The 18,301-nt window shown below is 43.9% G+C and overlaps 4 protein-coding genes across 4 annotated transcripts; 1 reads left to right on the top strand and 3 right to left on the bottom strand.

Annotated features, from left to right (window-relative positions):
* Nucleotides 1-1,061: 1,061 nt before the first annotated feature.
* Nucleotides 1,062-4,373, bottom strand: LOC4346299 (monodehydroascorbate reductase 4, cytosolic-like). Its single transcript, NM_001403690.1, has 10 exons — nt 4,182-4,373; nt 3,996-4,067; nt 3,842-3,893; nt 3,637-3,717; nt 3,056-3,174; nt 2,621-2,840; nt 2,349-2,467; nt 2,134-2,259; nt 1,809-1,949; nt 1,062-1,702 (listed from the first exon to the last, which is right to left on the bottom strand). Exons 1-10 carry the CDS (start codon nt 4,233-4,235, stop codon nt 1,379-1,381), a joined length of 1,308 nt encoding a protein of 435 aa, NP_001390619.1. The 5' UTR covers nt 4,236-4,373; the 3' UTR covers nt 1,062-1,378.
* Nucleotides 4,374-5,381: 1,008 nt separating this feature from the next.
* On the bottom strand, nt 5,382-10,799 carry LOC4346298 (peptidyl-prolyl cis-trans isomerase CYP71). The gene is made up of 14 exons (XM_015794450.3): nt 10,496-10,799; nt 10,324-10,409; nt 9,912-10,000; nt 9,510-9,749; nt 9,294-9,415; nt 8,764-8,839; nt 8,559-8,666; nt 8,301-8,477; nt 7,766-7,983; nt 7,497-7,629; nt 7,135-7,358; nt 6,737-6,890; nt 6,549-6,645; nt 5,382-5,726 (listed from the first exon to the last, which is right to left on the bottom strand). The coding sequence occupies exons 1-13, from the start codon at nt 10,738-10,740 to the stop codon at nt 6,562-6,564; spliced, it is 1,956 nt and encodes a 651-aa protein (XP_015649936.1). The 5' UTR covers nt 10,741-10,799; the 3' UTR covers nt 5,382-5,726; nt 6,549-6,561.
* Nucleotides 10,800-11,167: 368 nt separating this feature from the next.
* Nucleotides 11,168-15,279, top strand: LOC4346297 (uncharacterized). The gene is made up of 6 exons (XM_015794452.2): nt 11,168-11,582; nt 12,477-12,589; nt 12,675-12,810; nt 12,904-12,971; nt 14,055-14,141; nt 14,980-15,279. The coding sequence occupies exons 1-6, from the start codon at nt 11,258-11,260 to the stop codon at nt 15,055-15,057; spliced, it is 807 nt and encodes a 268-aa protein (XP_015649938.1). The 5' UTR covers nt 11,168-11,257; the 3' UTR covers nt 15,058-15,279.
* LOC4346296 (uncharacterized) lies at nt 15,111-16,778 on the bottom strand. Its single transcript, XM_026020022.2, has one exon. It carries the CDS (start codon nt 16,519-16,521, stop codon nt 15,346-15,348), a length of 1,176 nt encoding a protein of 391 aa, XP_025875807.1. The 5' UTR covers nt 16,522-16,778; the 3' UTR covers nt 15,111-15,345.
* Nucleotides 16,779-18,301: the final 1,523 nt, after the last annotated feature.

Raw genomic sequence — 18,301 nt, 5'->3', positions numbered from 1 at the left:
ATTGTTGTCACTGGTTGAGATAAGTAAAATAGGTGAAAAAAAGTGATAGATGATTGTGTCTGGTTGAGGTGAAAAAAAGTTGCTATGCCTTAGCACAAATTTTAAATTGTAGAAGTTTTAGGAGGGGTGCCAATTAAGGAACTGTATAACATCATGTGCACTGCAGTTTAGTGAATCGAAGAGCAAACATGAGTGATGTTGAAGCAGCAATCTAGTTGGTGGATACTATACCAATTAGTTAAGGAACTATAACATCATGTGAGTACCAATTATTTTACCAGAATCTAACAATATCCTATGATTGCAAATGCAATGTCCACGGGTCGTACAATCCTAGATATTCTTATGCGTGCTACCCTGAATTGTAAATTCTAGCAATAACGTAACTATAAATATTCAAACTTACTAGTAATAATCCATAACTCCATATATGTTTTGCGGTTTAGTGCATTATTGCAAATCAATAACAAAAGAGAAGAAGCGAGTACTGATAATTAGCAAGCTCGTAGGTTTAACTATCTGTTGCTGTTAGTAAAATCCAATAATATCCCAACAACGTAAATGTTATGCCAAAGGGGCTGTACAATCCCATATATTAATATTTTGTCTATGACAATTATAAGTTCCTACAAAAATTATAAATCCCGATAGCAACACACCGCGATAGATATGTAGAATTTTAGAGTGTTCAAGTTAAAATGAATTCGTTTCGTACTAACTCAAACTCACCAAATTAAGGCCCAGTGTAAAATAGGTTATTAACCAAAATTATTGTAGTGGATTATCTATACAAATTATGAATCAAATATTTTTGAAGTATGGAGCAAATAATCCATAATAAGGGTTTATTGATAGAGCTTTAGCTCTCACACTATTCTGAAGCAGAAGCCCGACCAAACAGTTTCAGCTTCACCAAAAATGAGAATGGAGCTGGATGAACTAGGGAGGTGGAGCTAGATTTAGACTGCTCCACAACTCCACTCCAAACACGGCTCTTGAAGTTAAATTTAAGAGTTAGAGTCCCTACCAAACATGCTCTAATTGAGTAGCTAAAAAGAAGATGGCCTAAAACTGTTCTGATTTCATTTGTCAAATCTTCTTAAGTAACTAGCAAAGAACAGCCTAATCCGTGATAAAAAAAAAAGAAACACAGACGATACACAGGTTTTTTTAAAAAGAAAACAACCAATCACAGAAGCTACAGAGTACAGACATTATTGGGACCTCGCCACAGTGACTACATCACAAATTCACAATGAGAACAAAACAAATCCTCCATATATAGGATCGGAGCTAACAAAATCACTACGAAGCTCAGAATCGAAAAGATGGCAGCATCACAGCGTCCACAAAATGAAATGCGTGTGCATAGAGAGGTTCAGACTTTGGCAGCGAAGTCGAGTCCTTCCTTCTTGAGAGCCTCGACGTCGGCCACCGGCGGCTGAGCTCTGGCGACCTTGGCAATGACCTGATTCTCCTCCGCCGAGCCGCCCTCGAGGAAGACGCCGACGACCTTGCCGTCCTTGATCCAGTACGAGCCGAACTTGGGCTTGGCCGCCGTGGGGTCGTTGTCGCCGAACAGCACATCCTCGCCGACGTTGTCGCCGTAGAACTGCCACGAGAGGTCGAACGACCGGGAGTAGAAGTAGGGCAGGTAGTCGTACTCCGGCACCGACTCGCCGGCCTCCTTCGCCTTGATCGCCTGCAAGTTCATTGAAGCCAGTGAATTTGGTTATCACAAAGAACTTCTGAATCCTGATCAATGGCGGCAACGAGGATGAAGAATCAAGAACGAACGGATGGCTCACCTTCACGGCCTGCTCGGCTGATTTGCGAGCATGGTCAACATGCTCTACTCTCCTAATCTCATTGTATAGCTTCATCGGGAAGGCGGCCACGTCGGCAATGGCGTATACACCAGGAACGCTCGTTTCGAAGAATGCATCAGTCTGGAAGACACATGCAGATTTGAAATGTTCAGCTAATTCGAAGGTATAAGCAAGAACAAGCTCGAAAGAAGGTTCAGTTGCTAATTAGGGTGACTCAAATGGACAATAGCCTGAAATACAATCATCACGCAACAAATGTAGCAGATAGAGCAGAATCTGAAAGATGAACAGAAACCGGACAAACCTTGATTCCACCCTTCTCCTCTGCAACTTGACCCTTGAAGAGATGAGTCAGTGGCCTGCCACCGACACCGACAATAACAATGTCAGCTTCCAGCACGTTTCCATTCTTTAGCTTCACCGCAGTAACCTGCCAACAGAAAAAAAAAATTAACAAGGTGAACATTTGCCTTCACAGCAAGATGATACTGGACTAAGTGGTAACTACAGAGTGCTCACATCTCCATTGGCATCAGCATCAAAACCAACAGCCACGGTTCCCTTTATGATATGGATTCCTTTGTTAGCGTAGTATCCCTCGTAGAAAGCAGCAAGGCCAGAAGTGAAGAGACGGGGCACTACAACAGATGGCATCTCCAATATGAGATTTCATTGGCCAAATACGTTACAACTATAAAGATGAGAGGTATTTGTTTCCTTGCTGTTGAGTATTCAGAAAACACAATTTATAGTAGTAAATCTTTCTGGATGCAAAGAATAAGGAGACTTACTGCACCAAGGTTCAGGGTACACCATAGTGACATCAAAATTGTTGGTCTTCAAGGCTGCGCTAAGCTCAAGTCCTATGTAGCCACCTCCGACAATCACAGCCTTTCCATCCTTCTTGGCTTGCATAGCCGCGACCAACTTGTCAGCGTCCTCAATATCCCTCAGGTACAATATGTCGTTGGCCTCTGCTCCTTGAACACCAAAGTCAGTGAGCTTTATGACCTGATCAAGCAGACAGATGTTCATGACATGAGCAACATCTTAATACAAAAATGCGCGTCTCGCGTATTCCCAAAAAAATGACATGAGCAACATAGCTCTGGAAAAACCGATATGAATAAACAAACATTACAAGTTCACAACCAAAATTTACTAAAAAGAACACCATTCCTCTTTTCTTTGTGGGTTAAAGCTTAAAGGTACAGTTGAGAACTCACCGAGGAGCCAGTGGCAATGAGCAAAGTGTCATAGGTAAAGGTTGCATCAGCTGAACTGGTCAATGTCTTGGAGGCAAGATCAGCCTTGACAATTTCGGTGCTCAGGATCAGCTCGATACCTGCAACATTACAAATGGAAACACCGTATACTCTCTCATTCAGTTTGCCATCAATCTGTCAGAAAGACTGCGGTATTCAGAAAATGGTGACTTTTAGCAATTTTATTTATAGAGGAATATTTTTGGCCATTTAAATTAGCTGGCATTCCTTTGTTTACTCGAAAAGGATCAGAGATCAGAGGATAGAATTAATGAAACGACACTTGAGTTATAAAATACTACTACTGGTACTTTTCAAGTTTTTTGAAGGTTTGGTTAGCTTCCAAGTTAGTACTACTGGCAGTCTGGCACTGAAAGCCTGTGAATTAATGTACGGCAACGGGTTTGTGAAGTGACCAGAAGAACTCATGGATAACCATTTCAATTTGCAATCAACAAAGTACTCTGGCATGAAGATCGAACAGCAACTGCAGATTGCAAATTATATGGAAAAGAAAAGAGAAAAAAAAGCAGTAATTGTACCTTTCTCGGAATACCATTCAGGCAAGAGCCTCTCTCCGCCGCTCCCGACGCAGGTGTGGAATCCCGGAAGTCTGGCTGCATCTGTAGAGAGAAAGATGGATCGGAATGAATCAGCAGCAAGAAATGGAAGAGAGTAATTAGTAGTATGTTGAGAAAATAAAATAAATATGCAGGGCAGGGGAGGGGAGGGGAGGGCGTGACGTACTCTGAGGAAAGAGGTATCCCTTGCTGAGAGCAGGACGCTCGTAGGGAGCCACCTGCAGCAGAAACACGAAGAGGAAAAAAAATAATTAGGAATTACTAGTCCAGTATTCATTCAGGAAGGAATCGATGGATGGATGGATGGATGGATGGTTTACCGATTCCTTGGAGATGATGGCGAGTTCCCCGGGCTTGACGCCCTGCTTGGCGAACTCCCGCGCAGCGTATCCCTGCACAAATCAAAATGAAAATGAGTTCATCGATCGTGTGAGTGAGATGATGTGATGGCCATGAGAAGGCAAGCGCGTATTGAAGAGAGTAGAGGAGGAGGGTGGCGATGTTACCGCGGCGACGCCTCCGCCGAGGATGACGTAGGTGAAGTGCTTCGCGGCCGCCATGTCGGAGTCGGAGTGGGACAAGAGGAGGGAGACGACGATGGAGGGGAAGGAGGACAGGTGTGGTGGTGGGAGCAAGGGAGGAAAGCGCGCGGCGGAGGCCCGGCTCTCTCGCTCGCTTGCTTTTTATACGACCGAACCGACGATGGAGTGACGAGGCATTAGCTCGATCGATCGGAGGAAGGAAAGGTTTGCTGCTTCCGTCTCGTTTCCTCTCTCTCCGTTCGTTTCCCCCACCAAACCAACTAATTTTGGCGCCCACGCGGCGCGCTCTTGTTCGTCAAACAGCGAGAGGGGCGAGGGCGGCTAGTCTCGCCGGCCTAGTCGCATAGTACATACCGGATCTACGACCCAGTTGACCGTTCTCACCCCCACCCGGGAAAAAAGGGCAACAACGAATGCGCACACGCCATTGCTGACGCCCGTTAATTAGAGCACGATTGATCAATTATTAATACTCCTTCATTGCAAAATACTATAGTAAGATAAAACACAATCTGAAACTATGAATGTGAACATAAGTACATTCAGATTCGTGATCTTAAGTAGTGGTGTATTTAGTCTTAGGTTGTTTCATTTTAGAACGGAAGGAGTAAATATTACAAACTATCCCAAAAGTTATCAAAGGTTAACATTTATGCTTGCTAATTACTAGTCCTCCTTTCGCTTTCAACACCACGGGGACAACCAACGCTACTCTACTCCTTTCATTTTCTAACGCAACGTCACAGCCAACACTAACCTCCTTGTGCAACACTATTACAATAATTGTAGTACGATCTTAACCTCAGTGGACAGACAGCGTCAGATGGGAACACCTAGTAGATGCTCAGGATGCCTAACCTCCTCTCCGTGTCCAGGTTCACGATGCACATGCCCCACCACTGCAGCAACAATTCTTTAACCCAATTCCAGCACGCACCGGCCGGCCAAACAAACACGGGATTGGGATTCCCCCTTCCTTGTCTGTTTACACGGGCATCATCACCATGTCAACATCACAACGTCGACCGACTCATCGGTTAATCAAGACTACCGAAAAAAAGTTAGCCGGCGCCAAAACATGACGCCCGCGAAAAGCCATCGTTCTACACGGCAGCTAAATGACGGTTACTCAGCTCAGTCTAATTGGTATCAGCATTCAGTGGCTAGTCAAAATAAAACTTACGCCCTTACACCCATGCATGGAAAAATCGTCCATGTATCCTCATCTAACTGGCTCGTTACATTTTTTCCATTGTTAAATTGCAATACCAATCCCGTGTACAGCAAAAATGTTACAGTCCCATTGCCCTTGGGTTATGGATGGGAAAGCTAGTTAAAACTCGGAACACATACCTCATCAAAGGCAGTGCTTTCTAATAATATGGTGCTGCCTCTGGGTTGAGGTTTGAAGGACCAACTCGATGCACCACAGCAGCACATAAAGTTCAGAACATTTGTCTTTCACAGGCTTGCAAAGGGTGGAAGAACCTCATGCGTACAATGTCAAACCTGCAGAAGGCACACGAAATGACCACATGAGAGCACTGGTGATACAAGAAATGGAACCGTTCTCCATACAGTCAACATGAAACTGGTGATAAAGAAATGGAACCGTTCTTCATACAGTCCACATGAAAAAGAGAGAGAGAGAGAGAGAGAGAGAGAGAGAGAGAGAGAACAATCCCATGGCAAACAGGGGATAACACAAGGTAATAATAAAGAGCACCACTGGTCACTGGATGCTTGGTTTTCCTACAGGTTGTCTAGCAAAGATGACCTCCTAAAGTAAATTTAGAAGTATTTAGGTCTAACCCAACAAACCATTATGAAATTAGCTTTGATAACCACATAAGTAAAGCAGGCTATATTCTTAATGTTGTTGCAACTGGCAGTATTATCTTAATGTATGTACTATATTCTTTCCATCCACAAATATAATCACTTCTAGGATTTTAACAGAAAATAAGGTTTAGGTGAAATTAATTTGATGCCCCTGGGACTCTACTTGATAGGGAAAATACCATGCCTAGAAATACAACTAAGTGAGCAATAAATGCAGCGGTGGTTGGATTGGGAAAGTAGTACTCCAGAAATGTACAAATTTCAAATGCTAGAAATGCTTATATTTGTGGATGGAGGTAGTAGGTAACTTTAGAAAAGGGAACAATTTAAAAAAATTAATGTTCACAAGACATCTGTGCCAGTTAAGGATTAGTTTGCATTGTATGTATTTTGTAGGAAAACACCAAGCAAAGTCACTTGTTCAAGACAATCCCCAAAACAAAATGAATTATGAGGTTAGATTATGGTATCAAGAGCAGAAAAACTGACCAATTGTTTGAGCTTATGTCTTTGGAACTGTAACGTTCAAGATCTTCACATCCTGATATGGTTTGTCATTCTTGTCGGTCTTGACCTTCTCGATTTGCTTTTAAGTTTAAAACAAAACATATTAGGAAGCACAATAAAGGATATGAAAATTCACACACAGTCACTAAGTTGGTCAAAAAGGCTGGTACCTGAACAACATCCATCCCTTTCACAACTCTACCAAACACTGTGTGTTTGTTGTCTAGCCATGGAGTTGCCACAGTTGTGATAAAGAATTGGGACCCATTGGTATTTGGTCCAGCATTGGCCATTGAAAGAGTAAAAGGCCTATCATGTCTCAAGCTGCAAGATAGCCGCCATAGCTGTCAGTTGTCACTATAAGCATATTCAAATAGGATTATTCATATGGATTGTGTTCTCTTCAACAACAATAAGCACAGTGCATGCAAAATTTACATGACTATACAGATATCTTTCCTGGACCTTGCATAGACATCTGTCATCTAAACGGTACATAAGATGAAAAACTGCATTGTTTTCTGCAAATGAGAAAAGAAAAACAGGAAAAGGCATACAACTTATATACCTTTTGTGAAATTCATCTTCGAACTCCCTTCCCCAGATTGATTGCCCACCAGTGCCATCCCCCAAAGGGTCTCCAGTCTGAATCATAAAGCCTTTAATCACACGATGAAATATGAGATTATCATAATAACCATTCCGGCAATGGGTAGTGAAATTCTCCACAGTTTTTGGACACTCTTCTGGATATAATCTCAAGTGAATATCACCCATAGAAGTATGCATCACCTGAAATAGGAAATACTCATGTAAATAAATGCGACCTAAAAAGGAAAAATGTTCAAAGACTATCCCACCAAGATATCAAATTTCCATAAAATCAATAGTAGCAAATTACCATTTTTAGAAATGATTGAGAAAACATACCAAATTATCAGGGAGTGATGTTGTAGCAGTCTTCCCTAAATCTGATACAGCCAAAAGCTCTTCCGGTGGGGGTTTTTCATTGAAAACATCCCTACCCTTGGTTGCGTCTTCAGGCTCCTCAGGTTCTCTACGACTGTATAATGAAAAAAGAGGATTGAGAAGCGGGATATTAAAATTTAAGAAAAACCATCTGGAGAGAAAGGAGTCTACAGAAGCAGCATGCGGAATCAGCCAATACGACCTATCCAAAGATCATTGAATTGATGTACCTAAAGAGATATATTCGATGCTTCTTGAAGGCACAGCATAGCAGCGTTGGGTCAGATAAAGGCTCCTTGCTGTCATTGACATTGGCAGCTACTGAAGGAATTTTTCTAACCTTCTTATTCCCTTTATCACCTTGGTATAGAGCAATCCTCAGAAAACGTTCATTGTTTTCTACCTTCCCCAGGATTCTTGAAACCTTATTTGTGTGCAAATTTATAATCTGCATATTTATGGGAAATCAGAATTAATCATACAGAAATATGTTCAACAATAGCAACATGCCAGATATTTACATGAACTCAACAGCTAGATAGGAGCATAATGAATACAAAACAAGCTGCTAGAAAGCTAATACAAAACATGCTGTTTAACTAGCAGCTGATCCATAAGATGGAATTCCACAAGGACAAATATTTTCTTGAGCAACATTTATCATTCCGAACATAAAAAATAATTATATAAATAACTGAAGTACATATAATGATATCAAACACATACTACATAAAAGAAAAGATGTGCAGTAAAAAAATAGCATACCTTTATGCCCAAAAGGGTAGCATAAATAAGAAAATTGCTGCTCTCATCAAATACAGCATTAGGCTGTGGAACATTTTCGGTCTTTTCTATTTCCTTCTCAACAGCCATTCTTCGCCCAAAATCAATAGCATCAAGACGATACATCGGGATATCACTTTTCTGCAGATCTTGTGCCACCTATAATTGACAGCATTCAGTTGGGGATTATAACAGAACATATTTATCTGTACCATGCATTGTACAGATGGAATTTCTTACCTCAAGGGACTCATCATATACACGTCTTAGTTTCCCAGTTTTGAACCAAAATACCCGTATCCTACGATCAGGGGATGTAACAACAAATTGAGTGCCGTCATTGCTCATCTGGACAACACAAGCTCGTTTATCAGAGTAATCCTGTAGCTCTATCAATAATGAAGCAACAAATGCAAATAACTTGAGAATCAAATAGAAGAAGTACCTCAATAGCAGACACGCTAGTCTTGCATTTTGCGATTTCAAATAGATTTGTGTCTGTTTTTAAACGAAAGTTCACCCTGCACAAAAAACAAAAGCAATATGCATTGATAAGATGATGGATTGATGCATTCACCAAGAGGGACAGAACAGCTGTTAGCACATATAAATATAGCCATTACAAAAGGAACCAACCCAGAGCTTATACACTGCCAGAGTGACAGGTGAAATGAAAAAACAATCCATAAATACTAAAGTAGGATAATATGTTATTATAAGAAACAAAAGTGAATCAGAAAAGATTTTAAGTTAAGTGCATCTTCACCAAACATAATAGTACCTAACTTTTTTTAAAAAAAGCTGGTTCGTTGATTAATTAGCACCTAGGATTGTTCCAGCTGCAGACTTAACAGAAAAGGAAATGGTAGGTGTAATCATGGCTCAAGTACTTGGTGGTTCAGTGCAATGTTTTGGGAAGACAAAACCACAAGCTACACAAACGTTGAAAATAACTCCAAGAGAGAAACAACATACGCGTCTTCTGGAAATTTGAGGGTAGACGGAGACCAGTATTCCAAGAGTCCTTTGGCATCAGCAGATATCACAACATCGTGAACATGGTTATATTTCATAACCTTTACTGGGCCAGCATGAATCTGCATAAAGAGGCAGCTCATGCAGTAAGAATCATTTAGTTACTTTAATTCACAAGAAATACACATCGACACACAGAAAGCAACAACAGATTACCTCTTTGGAGATGATGGGATCGTTTGAACCAGAATGAGTATCATATATGTGAACAAAAGGTGTATTACGATCACTAACAGCGAGTTTTGGTTTAACATCTCCTTGTCGATAAACCCACTCAATTGCACCCGGAACGAATGGGAGACGCATCATGAACATCATGTCATAATTCACAACGTCATATATCTTGACAGACCAATCGCTGGAGATCGTGCAGCAAAGTAGGCCATCAACACTCACCTGCATTACTGAATCACGCTATAATTTGAGGTTGTTCATAGTTCCATAGGCAGGAGCTGTGACTAAGAGTAGCAACTAGCAAGATAAATAGACTAATATATATTGCGAATGCAAATGTTTTCCCTGGATTAGGGAAGTCAATATAAGAATCTGAACACTCACAGCTAGGCCTTCAATGGGACTGAGATGAGATCGAAAATGTTTAGCAAATTCGATCCCAGCTGGTTTCTTCTTCCAAAATTTCAAATGTCCTGGGTAGAGAGGAGAAAAGGATGGTAATTAAGCTCCCATTACATGAAAATGAATCAGCTTATTATTGAATCATACCACAGGATTTGATCAATCCATAGATCTAAAAGTTTTTCAACCAATACTATTACGCAAGTCTATCAAGCCCGTGATTATGGTTCAGTGAAGGACTATCCCTTATGTAGAAGGGCTTGACATTTCCACAAGATACCATCCGAAATCTAACACATGCTGCCACAAGCTAACAAACTACCACAAAGGCACAAACCACTAGTATCGCACACTGAATACGGTACGATGCAGAGACGTGAGCGCGAGAGATTACCATCTGCGCTCCCGGTGATGAAGTAGTCAGCAGGAGAGACGGCGACGTGGGTGACGACATCCCGATGCATATAGCTCTTCTCGTACCTGCAAAACCAAGCCACGGCCGTCAGCCTCCCAGCCGACGCACCCCCTACCAAATCCGAACCTGAAACGGCGAGGAGAACACTCACATGGCCGCGGAGGGCAGGGCGTCGAGGAAGGCCTGCTCGAACTGGAGCGGGCGCTTCTTCCTCGGCCGCGGCGGCACGGGAGCCGGGCCGATCATCTCCTCCTCCTCAGCCGCCGCCTCCTTCCCCACGGCGGCGGGTGCGGCTGACACGGCGCCATTGCCGTTGCCCTGGTCGCGCTCCACCTCGGCGTCGTCCGTGGCGGTCGTTATCGTGGAGCTCGCCGGCGCATCGCTCGCCGTCGCCATCTCGAGGTGGAGCTCCGCTAGGGTTCTGGGGATTTGGGGGAGAGAAGTCTCGACTCCTCGAGACCTTCTGCTCCGGCGACGAGGAGCAATTATTTGTGTTACGAAACTAATAATAGGGGGTTTCCAGAAAAACAAGTCCCTACTCTCCGCCTCGATTCTAGCCGCCAATGGCCGATCTGACGGACACAGTGACACGGGGGATTCAAATGAAAAGTAAATTCTTCTCTTGGGGTTTTTTACGCAAATGTTTACAACAGCCAGCCCACAGGCCGTAACCCACGGCCCATATTAAAACGGTCCAGTAGGCCCAACCCAGTTAGACGAATTCCTCAACCTTATCGATATTTTTCTCTCCTTTTTTTTTCCGAGGATTATTAGGGAGTTTTCGGATTCAAAAGCTCCAGTACACCGAACCATCTCCGCTTCCGCGGCGCGAGCCACTCGTCGCTCGAATTGCCCCCATCCACACAGCTTCCCCCGCGCACGCGAGAGGGAGGAGCTCGTGGCGCCGGCGGCCATGGCCGGAGCAGCCGCGGCGAGCTCCGCCGCCTGCTCATCTCCGGCTCCGAACCCGACAACGCGATACCCGGTTAGGAGGCGCGTGCCGCGGCCTCCACTTGTGGCAGCCAGTCGTCACTGCACCGCTTCACCTTTTCCCACTACAATCTCCATCTCCAGCTCGGGTCTCGGCCAGGCTCGTCCTCGCGATCCGTTTCTAAACCCTCGCCTTCGATTTGCGGCTGCGGCGGCGGCGGCGGAGGGGGAGATGGCTGCGGAGGCGAGCGCCGCGGCGGCAGAGGGGGCGCAGGCGAAGCCCTTCTCCGTCCTCTTCGTCTGTCTCGGTAAATCACACCAACCCTAGCTTCTTATCGTCTCAGCGATGGGCCATGAACTGATTGGGGAACCGCTTGATAGCGCCACTCGATTTGATAATTGTCCATGTGGATTGAAGTTGCCTGTGATTGCTTCGTCCCGCTGATTTTGGGTGCTTCTGCGACTATCAGCCCTAGTGTGTCCGCACCGTGCGTGCACTAATTCGGGGACGGCATTTTATCTCTCCAATTTCCCCATCGCGTTTGCCTGATTTCTCCATTGGAGTTTGTCCGTGATAGTATTATGCACATTGGGAAGTGTGGGAGTTTTTCTGGCTGTACGTGATATGGTTATCAAGTTTTACGGATATGCTCGCATGTGCTAGTATTAGTAAGCACCAGGATGGGTTCTCACAGTTTTTGTTCAGCTCAATTCGGAGATTTTGGTCAGTTGGAATACCAAAATGCATTCTCTCAAGGGTTATGTGTGCACTGTATAAGTTGCAATTTGGTTTAGGGACTATCTGCTTTCAGTTGTTGCATTATTCTGATCATTTGATTACGACAATCTGTTCCGTGTAGTGATATATAGCTCAGACTTCACAGCTTCAAATTTCTAGTTGCTTGGTTTATCAGGACGAGCTGTATAATTTTGTGTCAGGTGCTTAGTACATGTGAATTTCGACATCTTTCCATGTACAAGCAATGTAGTGTTTGCTTTATCAGCGTATAAGATTGTGCGCTACCTTCTTTGACATGTTTATTTGTCTGTGTACGTTTGCATGTTTTCACGTGCATTGGTGCGTCTCCCCCTGTTTTTCAGAAAAAGGATAAATTCACCCCACTGCCTTATCTTACCTATGTGTATTACAGCCTGAAACGTGTGGTGTTTGTTGCCTGTGTTGATGTAAATTGTGTATACAGGCAACATCTGTCGGAGCCCTGCAGCTGAGGCTGTGTTCCGGAACCTCGTGAGCAAGCGTGGGCTTGAGTCCAAGTTTCTCATAGACTCTGCTGGTACAATTGGTTACCATGAGGTTGTATTCTGTAATACCATGCTTGTTTGTACATTGCTCTGTTCAGCGATGACATCATCATTGATGAGGTGTTGCTTGGATTCAGGGTAACAAGGCAGACTCAAGGATGAGATCAGCTTCAAAGAAGAGGGGAATTGAGGTGACCTCCATATCCAGGCCTGTCAAACCCTCCGACTTCCGAGATTTTGATCTTATCCTTGCAATGGATAGGCAGAATTATGGTACTCTCTCAACTCCTCTCATCTGTGTTTCGGTACCTCTTTTTTTTATTATGTTCAGCTGCCTTATGTGCTTTTATTTGGAGCAATGTGCAGAAGACCTACTCAGTTCATTTGAGAGATGGAGACACAGGGAACCCCTCCCAGACAGTGGACCCAAGAAGGTTAGAATGTTAATATGTTATAAGAGTTCTTGACTCATTTATAACATGAGATTATTTCCCCAAGTTCTGTGTGAATTTGCTGAGTCCAATTAATTTTCCACAAAATTCCTGTATTGCAAACATTCCATTAATGTTCATCCTGCATATACTTGTTTGATCATTTCTATTTTTAATTTTGTTGTCTTAACCCCAGAACCTGAGGTCTTACAGAGTTTAGGCATCTATGGGAACCCAAACAGCATGTTATATGCCGTTATATGCACAATCTGAAGTATCCACATTTGCTTTCTCCTAATACATGTTTTCCCCTAAAATAATCGGTGATATGACCAATTGACCATGCCCTTTGTCTTTCAATATGACATGGAAGGTGAAGAATTAATATACTGCAATTATTATTTATTCCCCTACTTGATTTTCTCCAACATTCCTTAGCATGTTTCACTTACAGTGAAGTGCACTTTCTAAGTTTGTTTCGGGCAAATGCTGAATCATCAATTTCTACAAAGTAGTCTCTTGCATTGCTCTTGCTCCAGCTGATGATGGCTACTTTGTTCTAGCAACTTGACTGATTCACCATATCTACGAGTTAGATTTCTTTTACCAGATAGGCAGATACTCTCTTATTTCTGGTAGAGGGGTGACCACATAGCTGCTTGATAATGGATAGTGTCTGGCCTAGCGTTTATTCTCTTTCTGACACCCTTATACAACTTTACAGTAGTTAGTTATCTCATACTGCAATCTGGAAGTCCAGTTAAGCCCAAACTCAACCAAACCAAAAAAAAAAAATGGCAATCCAAAAATTAGTCACCCATTTGGTTTGTGGCCAATAAATGGGCATTGCCAAAATATCTGGCTTGGTTGAATTGAGTACATTGCCAAAATGCAACATGGGTAGGCAAGCGAAACAAAAGCCCAATTTTTCCAAAATTTTGACAATACCTATTCCTGACATTGCCAAAAATTTGGCAAGGCTAAGAATGGATAAGAACCAACATGCCATATGGTTAAGCAGTTAAGCTGATGTTGGTATTCATGCTTGAAAACTAACACATGAAATGTTCTTTTTACCTTTACTAGGTTAAGTTGATGTGTTCCTATTGCAAGCGTCATACTGAGTCAGAAGTCCCAGATCCGTATTATGGAGGCCCTCAAGGATTTGAAAAGGTGAGATGATGAAGTGCACGATTGTTTTGAAGTCTGCAAATTACATGTTAGATATGTTCCATTTTTCTGACTGAAGTTAGATATGTTTCATTGTTTGACCCAGTGGGGATGAACATGAGCATCCATGTGTGCATGACAGCATGAAACAATAAAATAATGTTTTCTGTTCAAGCATAGTATTTTATGCATGAAAGTGTACCTCCAGTACTGACCTATGATCTTCATTAGCTCTGCCCAAAGTCTTTGGGCCTGTTTGGTTGGTGCCCTCACTAGCATGCTTGAGAAGCATAGAAGAAGTTGATGAAAATTCTTCAGCAAGGCTTCTAAAACATAGTGTCAAATCGTAGACAACTTTGAGCCTTACTTAGTCCTTTGCACAATAATTAATTGCTCTAAAATTTTCACCTTTGACTATCAAGATCATAAACAGAATAACATAGAGTGTGATCCGTGAAGAAATTTTGAAGTGATCCTTTTTTAGATATATAGATGAACTCCTGGGTTTAAGGCATTGTTCAAAGTAATCCCAATGGGGTAGTATTAGTAGCTAAGTAATATTATCAGCAAAAATGAAAGTCGGATTTATTTAAGTTTTTGCCAATGTTCCTTCATTTCCTTCAAATAAGACTGTTGCTGAATGCCTGATTAATATTCTTTCATGCATTTGACTTAATATGGTTCTTCCTCAAAACCATTAAGTGTACTCATAGTTCCTTACGTGCAAGCAACGATGATGTTGTCTGTTGTGCCGATTATACGAGGACAAGATTTTACATGAGAAAGATATGCGTGATGTACATTCTCCAGTAGTAACCTATCTTTGCACAATGTTTTTCAGGTGCTGGATCTGCTGGAAGACGCATGCGAGTCATTACTTGACAGCATCGTGGCAGAGAATGCAAGCGTTTCTGCTTGATCTCAATGAAGCTATCTGGAGGCAATGTAAGCATCATTTTTTCTATGTAACCATGATCAGAATCTATCTATGCCATTTGATTGCGATTCAGATAACCAGAAACACTCACATCAGCATGCATGTACCCATGTTCATACAATGTCAGGCTGGAGACATATACTTATATCTTTCATGTACACCATGATTTACACTGTAATAAAATCACCAACTCGAATTAGAGAAGCTGATTGGCACGGACTAGTTTTGTTAGTAACACATTGCACATACATACTGTCCAGTGACGTCACGTCACCGGCGGTAGCATTGCACGTGCAGGAAGAAGCCACCCCTCGCCGGCGGCTGGTCGGCCATCCACAGCCTCCCCTCCTTCTCCGCCCTCGCCCTCACCATGAACTGCGCGCCAGCTCCAGCTCCGCCGCCGCCGCCGCCACGGCCGAACCACCAGTCGTGCACGTCCCACATCACGTCCACCACCTCGCCGTCGGCGAGCACGGCGGCGCGGTTGCCGCGGAACCCCCACCCCACCCTCCTCACCTCAGCCACCCTCTTCCCGTCGATGCTGACCCGCACCTCCCCCTCACCGCCGCCGCCGCCGCCGCGGGTCGCGTGCACCGCCACCTCGTGCTCCGCCCCGCCCTCCCGGAACCTGCACCGCGTGGTGTGCGCCGTCGCCGCGCCGCGCAGCTGCTCTCGCCGGCTGAGGACGACGGCGCCACCGCCGTCGTCGCCGAACCGGCGGGAGAGGTCCCGCGCCGCGCCGCCCTCGCCGAGGAGCAGCGCGAGCTCGGCGTCGGCGACGACGGCGAGGTAGTAGTCGCCGGTGGGCTCGGGGGACGAACCCGACGCGTACGTGGCCTCGGCGGTGTCCCAGTGGACGCCCACGGCCGTGCCGGCGGCGGTGGCGAGGGACCGGCTCCCGCGCTTCTTGTGCAGCACGTGGTGGGCGCACCTCGACGACGGCGAGAGCGCGTCGTCGAAGGCGACGGCGAGGCCGGTGGCTCCGGCGGCGCTCCGCGTCCACGTGACCCGGATGAGGAGCTCCTTCCCGGAGTGCAGCGACGCACCGTACACCGTCGTGGTCGCCGCCTGCAGCGAGCGATCCAGCGCGCCGCCGCCGCCGCCGCCGGAGTCACCGGCCGCGGCGGCGGCGATGCCGACCGAGCTGTCGCCGAAGCACGACAGCTCCCTCATCGCCTCCGGCTTTGGTTTTTCTTCCGGCGAGATTAGCTGCTGCTGCTGCAATAAAATGGAATGCACTATGTATTGCGCACGTATGCGAGGGGAAGAAGAAGAAGAAGAAGAAGAGACCAAAAAAGAAGATGGATTTGATTCGAGACGCGTTGCGTTTTGATCTGCTACTCTACTTGTGATGCCAAAGTCGATGAATATAAATTTGTTGCGAATTTCTTCCTTCTTGTTTATATTGGCATGGTCGTGTGGTGAGCTTGCAGAGAGAGGTGGCATCCGAGGAATTGATTAGTCGATTAAAGTATGCACGTCAATGGCCAGCGGCAACCAATATCTGCAGGTCTGGTCGATTTAAGGATGGATCTCATCATCTCCTATAGATGTATGGTTGGTTGGTGATTTGGACAAACTGTACACACCCAATGCTAGCTGCTTTGGCCATCTGATTGATAATCCTCATGCCATTGGTGGCACTGCTACTTCCAGTTTTTCTCTTGTATCTTACCACACGAGATCACATGAGATAGTGAGGTGTTAACCTTGACATGCTGATGCTTACATCAGTTGGGAGGACATGCTTTCACGGAAATTTTTAATCAACACGCAATCGCTAGCTGTATATCAAGGTCCAGTTCGATTATGGGCAAGTGACAGGACGATCGTATCATATATTCTGAGACCGACCTGATGCTCTTGACACCCTAACCCCTAACCATGCAATTTAATTAGTATATTCCATTGAGATATATTGCACTGTTTGAAGATTGCTACAGCGGGATCACCATTTAGATCCCTCCTAATCAAGTGGTGATGGACAGAGTAAGCATGCATGATGATTTCTTGCAATAATCCCTGTAACCCAACTATGCTGACAGCGTGTTCCTGCCTACCATCGCTTCGGCACATCATGATTCTGCATCCGTGCAATAATCTTTCCTAGTCTTGTTCTAACACTTTTTTATGCTGATGAAGACCCCCAGGAAGTTGGTTATGTTTGGTTCTTCACAAAATCCGGTTTAATGAAATTTTGCTGTTTTTCTTTTTAAATAAGGGTTATGGCATCAATGATGAAAAAGAATATTAATAACCCTCGCACGATAAAAACGAAAGAAAAAATAAGTCAATTTTGCCTCCCTTGCTATTGGTTGAATCTGATTTGTATCTCTCAAGTCTGAACCGTCGTAAAACTAGGTATATCACCGTCTCCTCTGATACTAAAATCAGTTTAGAATGACTCACTCGGCTATTTTGAGATTGGTTTTGGTTGATGTGATGCCCAATCAAAAAAAATAAAAAGTACTACCTCCGTTCTAGAATATAACAACTATTGGCTATGAATCTGGACACATAGTTGTCTAGATTCATAGGTAAAAATACTTATATTTTAGGACGGAGGGAGTAGACGTGAGCCCTCCTCGTGTAAGTGACTATTCTATCCGTCCCAAAAAAAGACAAACCCTGGTTTCCGTGCCTAACATTTGACCGTCCGTCTTATTTAAAAAAATTATGAAAAAAATTAAAAAAACAAGTCACGCATAAAATATTAATCATGTTTTATTATCTAACAACAATGAAAATACGAATTATAAAAAAATTTCATATAAGACGGACAGTCAAAGTTGAACACGGAAACCCAGAGTTTATCTTTTTTTTGGGACGGAGGGAGTACTTCCCATCTTCATAGGGCCACATGTATACATCCTCTCCCTCTCCCCTCTCTTCACTACATGACTCCATCTCTCTCTGGCAGCTCTCCCGGAGAGGACTCAAAACAGACTTTTCCCAAAATAAAACTAACAAATATGTGGACCGTATTATGATGGGCCGACGCTGTGAAAATGGAAATAGGAATGTAGGAGGAAGGAATAAGTTCACCATTAGTCCCTCATGTTGATGTCGAGGTTGAATCACATCCCTAAACCGTAAAACTAGGTACAACACATCCATCATTTTTCAAAACCAATACAAAATATAGTCCTAAGATAATATTGAAAGCGGTTTTGAGTGACATGGCGCTGATGTGGCACAAGAAGAAAATAAAAGATAACACGAAACC

Source organism: Oryza sativa, chromosome 8 (assembly GCF_034140825.1).
Source record: "Oryza sativa Japonica Group chromosome 8, ASM3414082v1".
NCBI classification, from domain to species: Eukaryota; Viridiplantae; Streptophyta; class Magnoliopsida; order Poales; family Poaceae; genus Oryza; species Oryza sativa.
This window is presented reverse-complemented; position numbering and strand designations above follow the sequence as displayed.

Bases quoted from the DNA above. Each gene is read 5' to 3' on its own strand.
- LOC4346298 (XM_015794450.3), bottom strand. From the start codon at position 10,740: ATGGCGACGGCGAGCGATGCGCCGGCGAGCTCCACGATAACGACCGCC. The intron at 10,410-10,495 runs GTGAGTGTTCTC...TTGGTTTTGCAG, and splicing joins GCCCTGCCCTCCGCGGCCAT to GTACGAGAAGAGCTATATGC. The intron at 6,891-7,134 runs GTATATAAGTTG...GCTATCTTGCAG, and splicing joins GAAGATGAATTTCACAAAAG to CTTGAGACATGATAGGCCTT.
- LOC4346297 (XM_015794452.2), top strand. From the start codon at position 11,258: ATGGCCGGAGCAGCCGCGGCGAGCTCCGCCGCCTGCTCATCTCCGGCT. The intron at 12,811-12,903 runs GTACTCTCTCAA...AGCAATGTGCAG, and splicing joins AATGGATAGGCAGAATTATG to AAGACCTACTCAGTTCATTT. The intron at 14,142-14,979 runs GTGAGATGATGA...AATGTTTTTCAG, and splicing joins GCCCTCAAGGATTTGAAAAG to GTGCTGGATCTGCTGGAAGA.
- LOC4346299 (NM_001403690.1), bottom strand. From the start codon at position 4,235: ATGGCGGCCGCGAAGCACTTCACCTACGTCATCCTCGGCGGAGGCGTC. The intron at 2,260-2,348 runs GTGAGCACTCTG...TTCTGTTGGCAG, and splicing joins ATGCTGATGCCAATGGAGAT to GTTACTGCGGTGAAGCTAAA. The intron at 1,950-2,133 runs GTTTGTCCGGTT...TGTGTCTTCCAG, and splicing joins AGGAGAAGGGTGGAATCAAG to ACTGATGCATTCTTCGAAAC.
- LOC4346296 (XM_026020022.2), bottom strand. From the start codon at position 16,521: ATGCCACCTCTCTCTGCAAGCTCACCACACGACCATGCCAATATAAAC.